Raw genomic sequence first — 11,765 nt, 5'->3', positions numbered from 1 at the left:
TGGAACACTAAGAGAATGCTTGAAAAGTACTTAGAGAGAACAAAAGAGATATTTTGAAGAAGGATTTGTATTATGCTTGGAGAATGCTTTACAACAACTTGGTGACTTTGCAAATGAGGAGCACTTCTATTTATACCACTTCCTAAGGACTAAAGTGCAATTAATATCTACTTGACAAGTCCCGAAGATATTTACACTTTGGTCCCCTTTCTAGAGAATTCTACAATGCTTTGGGAAATTCCCTAGGTTTCTTGAGACTTCCAATAGGTTCTAGAGTCCTCCGCACAACTTTAGAATGTTCTGCCCCTATCCAGATACGGAATCAGGCTTGAATTGTGGAAGGACATCACAATACGCTTTTATAAACAACATCTGCTGGGATCTTGTGCTACCAACTACTTGCTCTAAATTCAATGATAATGAGAAATGGGAATTTCATGAATACAAGTCAATAAGCTCAATTGATTGAGCATGGGACAAAGCAAGAATTCTAGCTAATAGAATGTATTGTGTAATGGATATCATGGTGGATAAAAATCAGCCAGCCTTTGTACCAGGTATATTATATTGGATTTTTAATCTTACTTATTTAGCGTGAATAAAATATTTCACAAAACCTTCAAATGGATATATATGTAATTGTTAGTGGATGCATAGATTCTATCATCTATAGTTATCCATTTGCCTCTTGACACATCTAGTATAGCATAACAAAAGGGACAAGGCAAAAGTATACAATGACAAAAATCCATAAGACACATTTTAACTAAACTAAGGACTATAACTCATTTTTGTTGTATTTTTTTAAACCTTGTGGTGGAACACTGCATGACTCCACATAGTTGAGGCGTGTGGGAGATGTTTGGGTACCACGCAAGCCAAAAAGTATACACAAATATTTAAAAAATGGATCGAGAGGGTAATAAGACCTTATGAATTAATGTGTCTCTGAAATTTTATCATAATCTAGGGGATAGATATATCATATCCCTAAAAAAACAAATTTTACATCCTCTAATAGCAATATATAATTACATTCTTACTCAAAATTAGATTCTTGTGCCAACAGGGAGTACCCAAAGCATCTGCAGTCCTTGAAGGCAGTTTTAAAAATAATAATCTTGAAGAAAGGAGAGTTTGTTTTTTTCCCATTACATGTTTACTCAATGTAGTTTAAAATGACTTTCTATATAAGTTATCATCAATGAAAAAATGACTAAGTGTCTCAATTGCAAGATTGTATGTTTTTCCACTTAATGCAATAAATATAAATATTTTAGCCACAAGAAAATATAAAACATTACTTTATTATTTTGACTAGTGTAGAAACATACATTTGCCTAACAATGGTTGTTTTTGCATCTTTATCATACTTTGTTTTGATAATCCCCTTTGTCTCTTCACTCTCCTTCAATTTTGATAGTTTCAATCCCAATAATGAGAATATAACATATGAAGCAGATGCTTATTCAGAAAACGGTGTAATTTAGCTCACCAAAAATAGTTCACAATTCAGCATAGGCTGAGCTACATATTCTAAAACACTTTATATTTGAGACAAGGACTCTGGGAATGTCACAGATTTCTCAACGCATTTTTCCTTTTGAACCAATTCTCATGGCAGAAACCTATATGCTGATGGTTTTACCTTTTTCCTCGCCCCTGCAGGTTCAGTAATTCCCGATAAACACTTTGCTGCAGGAGAGGGACTTGGCCTTGCATGTGTCGATCAACAATATTCATCAAAAAATCACCATTTTGTTGCTGTCGAATTTGACATTTTTACCAACTATTATGATCCACGGGGTGATCATGTGGGTATCAATATCAACTCCATTCAACCTGTTTCTAATGTGACCTAGTTTAACGGCACTCCCAATGGTACGAGAACTGATGCCTGGATTACTTATAATTCAATCTCAAAAAATCTTAGTGTTGTCTTTACTGGTTTCAAACCACAAGGGAATACTATTGTCACCATCCTGCAGAATCTATCTTACATACTTGATATGAAGGAATATTTGCCAGAGTGGGTCACTGTTGGCTTCTCAGGTGAAATAGGAACCTTCTCTGCAATACATACCATATATTCTTGGAATTTTACTTCTTCCTTCAACTATAATGGCAACATAACTGATCCAGATATACCTATACCAAGACCTATGCCTAATCTATATGTACCCCTACAAAGCCTTGTGCTAAATCCAAATGTACCCCTACCAAGACCTATGCTAAATCCAGATATACCTCTACCAAGCCATGTGCCAGAGGATACTTCAAAGCAAAAATAAGTTAGGAGTAGTGATTGGATTGATTTCTAGTTGTTGTGTTTTGATAGCACTATTTGTTTTTATATTGTTTGCATTTTTTAAGAATAGGAAGGTGAGATAAGATGAAGATGATGATGATATTATTGATGGTTCCATGACTAATGAATTTGAAAGAAGCACAGGACCAAAGAAGTTTTTGTAAAGTGAGTTGGTTAGATATACAAATAACTTTTCGCGGTAAGAGATGCTTGGCCAGGGTGGGTTTGGATATGTTTGTAAAAGATATATGAAGGAATCCAACTCCTATATTGATGTTAAGAGGATTTCAAGGGAGTCAAAGCAAGAAATAAAAGAGTATGCATCAGATATTAGGATTATCAGTCGGCTAAGACATAAACATATGGTGCAACTCATTGGTCGGTGCCATCAAAAAAGAGAACGTCTACATGTCTATGAGTTTATGGCTAATGGAAGCTTAGATTACAATCTTTTAAAGGGATAAAGCCATTTTACATGTCCAATAAGATTCAAGATAGCTCAAGGCTTGGCCTCAGTGTTGTTTTATCAACATGAAGAATCGGAACAACTCCTATATTATGTTGGATTCCAATTTCAATGCCAAACTTGGGGATTTTTTTTAGCTAGGCTAGTTGACCATGATAAGGGATCTCAAACAACAGTTTTGGCAGGCACGATGGGTTGCAGGGCTCTTGAATGTGTCACCACTGTCAAATCTAGCAAGGAAACAGACATCTATAGTTTTAGTGTTGTCGCATTAGAAATAGCCTATGGAAGGAAACCTATTGATCCTAAATCTGAGGAGCATCAAGTAAATATTGTTGATTGGGTTTGGAGACTTTACAGGATGGAAAATATTAATGATGCAGTTGATCTTAGACTCTCATCAGAGTTCAATGAGGAGGAGGTGGAGCGCTTACTAATTGTTTGTTTATGGTGTGCTAATCCAGATAACAATTACAGGCCTTCTATAAGGCAAGCAATTCAGGTGCTTAATTTTGAAGCTCCATTGCCACACTCCCTCCACACATGTCTATACCGACATATTGCAGTTTTTCACAATATGGATCAACTACTTCATTTGCATCTCCATACGACTCCTATGGTCCTCGAATTTCTGAAGTACACTCTTCAGGGAATAGACACCATACTAGTTCTTCAAATACCACAGAAGGCAACATCTTTGCCCTCTGCAACGCTTCTGTACACACGATGAAATTGTTTTATAAATAAATTGTTTTGCATTCAATGTTTCAATTGCAATGTCAAGCTTTTGCTCAATCCATTGTTATGAATATAGTTGTATGTGTTTAGTCCATCCCATAAATTTTTGGTCAACTTTTCCTATTCAATTGCTACAAGATTTTGTTAAAAAGGAATAGTAATTAGAGTTGAAAATAAATGATTTGGTGGTTGGCAAATTGGTAAGATTTGCAACCCTTTTTGGACTTTGCTATATTATCTATGTCATAAGTGACATAGGCATGGTTTTCTCCTTCTCTAAATATATCATTCTTAATCATTTATAGAACACACCAAGTTAGAGAGAAAAACCATTTTGAGAGCAAAGTGAGTTATTCCATAGACTATATAAGAAAAATAGCTTGTGAAGGAAAATAAAGTGTGAGCGATATTTTAGTAAGGTGGAAACCAAAAGAGTGTTGTTCCTTTTGAGTATAGTAGTCATTTTTTGTATTGTATTCTTGACTACACAGTGTAAAATTCCTTACTATGGTGATATAAATTGATCCTCTTGGCCTATGATTTTTCCCTTATTTAGAAGGGCTTCCACGTTAAATTCTAGGTATCATCATTTTCCCATTTATTTCACTTACTTTTACCATATATATTTTTGTGCTTGTCCGCATTTTCCCAACAAACGGGTATCAGAGCCAAGGTTAAATCTGAGTATGCTTTATGGTTGCAGCACAGTCTAAACATCCACATCAGAAAAGATTTACTTTAATTTGTGATAACTATATCTATTGGGAAAAACGATCGAACCCAACAAAAGTAGAATGATTACTTTGAATGGTGTTAATTATATCATTTGGAAGGGGAAAATTATAGATCTTCTTTATGTCAAGAACTTTTACAAACCAGTATTTATCACTATAAAGCCTGATAATAAAATAGATGAAGAGTGGAATCTATTGCACAGACAGGTTTGTGGATTCATTAGGTAATGGGTTGACGATAATGTGTTGAACCATATTTCTGGGGAGACACATGCTTGAACCCTATGGGAGCATCATGAAAGTATGTATGCTTGGAAGACTGGAAACACCAAAATGTTCTTAATAAAACATATGTTGAGTTTAAAGTATCATAATGGTTCTCCAATGACAGACTATCTGAATAATTTTCAGGGGATCATGAACCAATTATCATCTATGGCATCAGTATGAAGAAATTCAAGGCTTGCTTCTATTTGGTTCCGTACCAGATTCTTGGGAAACATATTGAACTTCTCCAAATGGTGTTATCTCTATGGATTCCGCCAAGAGTAGTGTCTTGAACAAAGTGATAAGAAGAAAAACTCAAGGTTCTTCTTAGTCGAATGTCCTGATAACAGGACACAGGGGAAGAAACAAGACTTCTGGTTCTCAGTATAGAGAACAAAATGGGAGCAAATCCATAGGGAGACTTAAGGATATTGAGTGCTATCATTGTAGCATGAAAGGCACACAAAGAAGTTTTGCAGGAACTTAAAGAGAGAAAACAAAAACAAAGAGGAAACTAAAGAAGATGGCAATGAAAATTTCCTGGCCACCGTTACCACCAAAGATCTAGTTACTGTGCTTGATGCGGATATGAAAAATATTGCTTGTGATGAGTCAAGCTGAGTTGTGGACACTAGTGTCGTCCTATACTCCTGGTGATTTTGTCACCTTGAGTATGTGTAATGAGACTATTTCTAGGGTGGTTGGTATCGGTACAATTTGTTTAGAAACTAGTGTTGGAACTAAACTAGTTTTTAAAAATGTGAACATGCTCCAAATCTTCATCTGCACCTAATTTCTTTTTGTGTTTTAGATGATGAAGGATATGTTAGTACCAACGGTGATGGAAAATGGATGCTCATTAAGGGTTCCTTGGTTGTGCCTCATGAGAACAAACGTCGTGCTCTATACTGGACTACGACCTCTACTTTTGTTATTTTGGTTAATGATGTTGAGTGTGATAGCTCTTCAACGTTATGGAACAAGAGACTTAGTCACATCAGCGAGAAAGGACTTAATGTTTTAGCCAAGAAGAAATATTTGTCAAATTTCAGAAGTGCTAAATTAGAAAAGTGTGAGCACTTCTTGGCTGGTAAGCAAAATAGAGTTTCCTTTAAGCCTTACCCTCCTTTGAGAAAGACAGTGTTGCTTGAGTTGGTGGAATCTGATTTATATGGTCCAATAAAGACAAAGACATTGGGTGGTGTACTCTACTTTGTCACTTTCATTGATGATTGCTTGAGAAAACTTTAAGTCTATGTCTGGAAGACTAAAGACCAAGTGTTAGGTGTGTTGAAGCAGTTTCAGGCTTCAGTTGAAAGAGAAACTAGAAAAAAACTGAAATGTATCGTACTAATAATAGTGGTGAATATTGTGGACCATTTGACGAATATAGCAAGCATCAAGGTATTAGACACCAGAAGACTCGTCCCAAGACTCCTCAGCTTAATGGCTTGGCTGAGAGGATGTACAGGACCTTAATGGAAAGAGTTAGATGTTTGTTTTCTGAAGCAAAGTTGCTGAACTCATTTTGGGGTGAGGCTTTATTGACCACTGCACATGTTATTAATTTATATCCTCTTGTTGCTTTACAAAGTGATATGTTTCCTATGACCATTCTAGAGTGTTTGGTTGCAAAGCTTTTGTACATGTGCCAAAAGATGTGAGGTCAAAGTTAGTTGCCAAGACAAGAAAGTGCATCTTCATTCGATATGGCCTTGATGAATTCGGTTACAGGATATATGATCAAATTGAAAAGAAACTTATGAGAATTGTGATATTATTTTCATGGAGATTCAAACACTTGAAGATATTGACAAAGTGGAGAATCTAGAATCTTCAATTATTGATGGTATAGTTCATCATGATGAAGTTCCTCACATAAGTGTGAATGATGTTGTTGGGCTTGATAATCATGGTGACGCCCTGAATCATGCATCGAATCAACATGTTCATGTTGATAATAACAATGATATTGTTATTGATAATCCTGTTGCACATGAAATTGTGGACGAGTCAAATATTTCACTTTGGAAGTCCAAGAGACAATGATTTCCTTCCTCCCGTTATTAACCCATTGAGTATGTCTTTTTCACCGAGGGGGGAAAACCCTCTTCATGAGAACCACACTTATGAGTTGGTAAAATTGCCTAAGGGAATGAGAGCTTTGAGTAACAAGTGGATGTTCAAAGTTAAAGTTGTAGAACACAACTTGAAGCCAAGGTACAAAGCTAGATCGGTTGTTAAGGGATTTGGTCAAAGGAAGGGTATTGACTTTTACAAAATATTTTCTCCTGTTATGAAAATGTCTTTGATTTGCACAATTCTAGGCTTGGATGCTAATCTTAATTTAGAGATTGAGTGGATGGATGTGGAGACGACTTTCCTTCACAGTTACCTAGAATAAGAGATTTATACGAAACAACCTGAGGGCTTCAAAGTATAAGGTAAAGAAAATTTTGTGTGATGGGTCTTTATGGCCTAAAAATAAGCTCCTAGAAAGTCGTACAAGAAGTTTGAATTTGTTATGTGGGAGCAAGTCTATAAGAAGACTCTTCAAATCATTGCATACTTGTACAAAAGTTTTCTTACAATGATTTTATCATCCTCTTATTGTATGTGGATGATATGTTGATTATAGTCAAGAATACATCAAAGATTGACGAGCTGAAGAAAGAGTTGTGTAAGAAAGACTTGGGTCATGCCAAACAAATTTTGGGCATGGGAATTACTCGTCTAAGAGATGAAAGGTTGATTTATTTTTCACAGAAGAAATACATTGATGTGCACTGGAGAGCTTTAATATGAAGAATGTTAAGACTGTTAGTACACCTCTTGCTGGTCATATGAACTTGAGCAAGCAGATGTGACCTACAGCTAGGGAGGAAAAAGAAAGCATGTCCAAAGTTCCATATTCCTTCATCGTCGGAAGTCTAATTTATATAATGATATGCACTAGACCTGACATTGCAAACGCAGTTGGTGGTCAACAGATTTCTAAAAAATCCAGGAAAAAAGTATTGGAAAGATGTGAAGTGGATACTCAGGTAATTTAGAGGAAGTTCAGATGAATGCTTGTGTTTTGGAGCATCAAATCCAATCTTGAAAGGCTATACAGATTCTGATATGGCAAGTGACCTTGATAACTGAAAATCCAGTACAGGATATTTGTTTACTTTTTAAGGGGAGCTATATCATGACAATCAAAGTTGCAGAAGTGTGTTGCATTATTGTAACAACCCTAAAAAAATGAATATGCTAAGTAATGATTAATGTGTCTAGAATGCCTACGATTAGACCGAGTTCACACGCATTGATGCGCGTAGAACCAGACCTCTGAACCCTTGATACATCCAATCCAACTTACTTGTGGAGTTAGTTAAGCTAGAAAAGTTTGGGTCCAACCATGTATGGCTCTCGAATACGAAGATTTACTTGAAGGAGTCTTTACCGGACTTAAAAAGGGAAAATCTTAGGTTTGGAGGGTCTAGGGGTAAAATGGTATTTTTCAAGACTAAGGGTAGTATCGTAATCATCCTAAATATATAATTATTTATTTAATTAATAAGGTGGAGGGGCATTTTTGGGAGAGAGGACCGAAAATTGGCTCTTGAAGTGAAGTCTTGCTCCACCCGGGTTCGAACCTAGGTAGAAGCAATGAATGAAACTATTTTTAATTTAAGTTGGTAAATTTATGTAATTAATTTATATTTATTATTTATTAGCTGATTTAAAATAAAAGTAAGTCAAATTTTTAATAATTAAATAAAAACCTTATTTGACTAAATCCTAAACTAGACTTCTAATCCTAAGAAAACTCTTCTCTCCCACGCTCATCTCTCTCTCACACATCTCTATCACTCTCACTCACAATTTTCTCCGCCAAATAAATTCAAAAAACAGTAGGTAAACCAAAGTTCTTCACACTTGAATAACTCACAACGAAAATATAAGAAAACAAACGAAATCAATCACGTAGGCAAAAGGGAAGTTTGTCCGTCGAGTTGGTGTTGAATTTGAGGGGATTTGGACGTGATTTTTGGAGAAGAGTTTGGGCAGTAAGTCGAGGTTTGAACATAATTAAGGAATAGGTTTTCTTATCTCTATTTCCCTTTCCCAAGAGACCCCTTAAGGTCCATATTATTCATTCGAAAACTAGGATTGTTTCCCCTCTTGCATGCCCCTGTCACTAGCTCCCAATGAATCGTAGGTTGGGTATGATTTCTGGTAGAATAAGGTATGTATTATGTTTTCGTGATGAATATGATGATGTTTGTGTACTTGAAATCGTACGGAAGACAAGCATGTATTCGAAATTTTGTGCAAGTGTGTGAATGTGCAAAAATGTTACTGTAAACTAGGTCTTGGGTTAATGTTTCAAGTTTGATATTGTTTTGGTTGTAATTTTACGTGTGTAAACCCATGTAAATTGTTGACACCCAATTTTGACCGACCATTGACCATTTTAGGAATACTATTCGATTAAATACGTATTTTAAATTTTAGAATTTTTAGCCGACTTTGCTTGAAAATTATATGTTTTAGTATGTTTTACTTTATAAAGTTATCGTAAATATTATTAAAATATTTTAAAATTATTAATGAATTTCAAATGTCAAATTTAAATGATTTTTTCAATTATATAAAAATATTTTAATATATGTAGTATTTTAATTAAATAGTAATTCCTACACTTACTCTAAAATTTAAATTCTAGCCTATTCTATTATATTTTCTTTCAATTCTAGCTACTCCAATTAAATTTTATTTCAATCATAGCCCCTCTTTCATTTCAATTCTAGCCAGTTTAGTTGCAATTTTAGCCATTCCAATCCTCCAACCAATTTGATTTTAATTTTTTATCTTTTAATCTCATCCGTCCATCTTTAAAATAAATCCAAAATCGAATCCTAGCCCTTTATCTCTTATTAAATTCTACTGTCAAGATTTAACCTCCTATTCTTCCTAAATTCTAATACCCTAAAAGACCAAACCAAAAAAAAAAAACTCACTGTTTCTTCCTCCCCTCCCTCTCTCCAGCCGTCTCTCTCTCTCCCCATTCTTCCCGGCGAGCCTCCCTTCTCCATAGTCGCCGCCACACTCCACCCTCTCTTCAGCCGTTGCTCCTCCTCCCTTCTCTCTCCCTGCCTGAACCGCCTCTTTCTCTCCTCTTTCCCTCTCGTTTTACTCTTCTCTCCCTCTCTTTTCCTCTTCCCTCTTCCCGACGAGGAAGCTGCTGCGACCAGCAGCTGGACAGCAGCAGGGGAGAGCAGCAGCAGGCCAGAGACAGCAGCTGCTGGCAGCAGCCGCCCCGCTCCTCTCTTCCTCTCTCCGTTTTCCGGCAGTCGGCCCCTCTCCTCTCTTCCTCTCTTCCCCTGTTTCTCCTTCCCCGGTTCTCTTCTTCTTCTTTTGCAGGGGGAAGCAGCAACAAAGCAGCGAACTCCGACGAAAGTTTTGGAAAATCAAGTTTGTGAAAAAGAAAGATCCATCTGGGAACATTCTTTTAACTTTATTATCTCATCTTTTGATAATGTTTGTTCTTCTTTCATTTATAATTTGGCTGGGATTTTAGAATATAAATATTGTTATGCATATCATGAAAACTTACTGATTAGATCTTAAAGTTTTGAATTTAATCGTTTATGGGTTGTTAGTTCGTAAAATTAGAGTTTTTTTAGATTAATTGCAGGCACATATATTTCTTAACCTTTCCTTTTTAATAATATGGTCACCATTTGCTAGTGACAAAATTGTGACTTTGAGATCAATTGTATGCAGTAAAAGTATTTGTTTCTTATTCGAATATGAGCTAGATTCTTGACTTATTTGGTTTGCTAACATTGCTCCCTTGATAATTGATATAGATTGCTTATATATTGTGTAACATATATTTATTCCCTCTTGATGTAATAAAATAATAAATTGGTGATTCATTTTACCTCTCTGTTTTCACTCTGTAAACCTTTTGAAAATTAGAATAATTGGTTGTCTAGCTTAATTACGGCATACAATGCATTGGGTAATTGGTCATGAAATGTTGTTATAATTGTTTCTTTTTAATTCAATTTTGTTAGTACATTATCTGTGATTGACTTCTTTCCATCTATCATAACCTATGGAGTTAGAGTAACTTTGTAACTTCGTATTTGAATCACTTGATTGTCTTATCGAAAATGGTATAATAGTTTGAGTTATAACTTAATTTCAATCCAATTTAATTTATTTAGTTGAGCTCATTAAGCTTAGGATTTGCTTATGGTAAGTATATATTGATCCAATTGTGATTTGTTATGGTGTCTTTTAAATGGTATTTGTTGATTTCTTGTATCCCTTAAAATATTATATTCATCTTTAGTTGATTATTTATTACCTTGATTAACTTTAATATTCTTACATGTTGTATTTTTAGAAAAGTGATATTTAATTAAGTTAAGAGAATTGCATTGATTTCTTACTTGCTTATTTATGGTAAAATAATATTTTCTGATTTTGTCTTCTCTTTATTTAAGGAAAATTTATATTACTCTTCTTATTTTATTACTTGCTTATATTTGGTAAAAATATTTAAATAATTTGGCTGATTTGACTTCCTTCAAAATAAGGAAATAGTATTATAATTAACTCCTTGATTTATTTTATTTCCATTATTGTGCTCCCCCTTATTTGCTATATAAATAGGACTCCCTCCCCTCCTTTGAGACACACATTGACATCTTTGAAAAGAACTCACATTCTCTAACTCATTCTTACTTTCTTACCACAAATGCTACATTATTCTTAAACTTTCTCATTCTCTCATTGCTCATACATACAATAACTCATCAACTCATACATTCATTCACTCTCAATCACAAATTCTCTCATCACTCTCCCTTCTCTCATTGCTCTCTTGCTACTCTAACAATACATTAAGAATCCGGTAATTATTCAAGTCTTTTTCTTCGCTATTTTACTACTTTGTTCGAGTAAAAGTTGAATCAATTTGCTTTTCTTAACTGGTTAGTATTCTTAACATTCACACTATCTTTACATTCACACATTTGTGTAAGCTATTGTTTTTTTTTATGTAGAATTCGTCATTAAACAATTGCATATTGTCTCATCTTGACTAATAAGTGTGATTACTTGTGTAGTTATTTGATTACTTTGACAGGTTTTCAAACTTGAAGTTCAAGTTGAAGATTAATCGAAGAAAGATTTATTTGTTTATTTGAATGTATATATATATATATTTTCCTATTTTATTTATTCGAAT

At 34.7% G+C, this 11,765-nt stretch overlaps 1 protein-coding gene and 1 pseudogene across 1 annotated transcript; both read left to right on the top strand.

Annotated features, from left to right (window-relative positions):
• Positions 1–514: 514 nt before the first annotated feature.
• Positions 515–2,291, top strand: LOC107001323 (agglutinin-2-like). The gene is made up of 3 exons (XM_027912122.1): positions 515–557; positions 1,669–1,814; positions 1,863–2,291. The coding sequence occupies exons 1-3, from the start codon at positions 515–517 to the stop codon at positions 2,289–2,291; spliced, it is 618 nt and encodes a 205-aa protein (XP_027767923.1).
• Positions 2,292–2,514: 223 nt separating this feature from the next.
• LOC114073852 lies at positions 2,515–3,504 on the top strand (annotated as a pseudogene).
• The last annotated feature ends 8,261 nt before the right edge of the window (positions 3,505–11,765 follow it).

The sequence above is a fragment of the Solanum pennellii genome, chromosome 10, assembly GCF_001406875.1.
Source record: "Solanum pennellii chromosome 10, SPENNV200".
Taxonomy (NCBI): Eukaryota; Viridiplantae; Streptophyta; class Magnoliopsida; order Solanales; family Solanaceae; genus Solanum; species Solanum pennellii.
This window is presented reverse-complemented; position numbering and strand designations above follow the sequence as displayed.

Excerpts from the sequence above, each read along its gene's own strand:
- LOC107001323 (XM_027912122.1), top strand. The coding sequence starts at position 515 with ATGGATATCATGGTGGATAAAAATCAGCCAGCCTTTGTACCAG. Across the intron at positions 558-1,668 it reads TCAGCCAGCCTTTGTACCAG|GTTCAGTAATTCCCGATAAA; the intron begins GTATATTATATT and ends TCGCCCCTGCAG. Across the intron at positions 1,815-1,862 it reads ATGATCCACGGGGTGATCAT|TTTAACGGCACTCCCAATGG; the intron begins GTGGGTATCAAT and ends AATGTGACCTAG.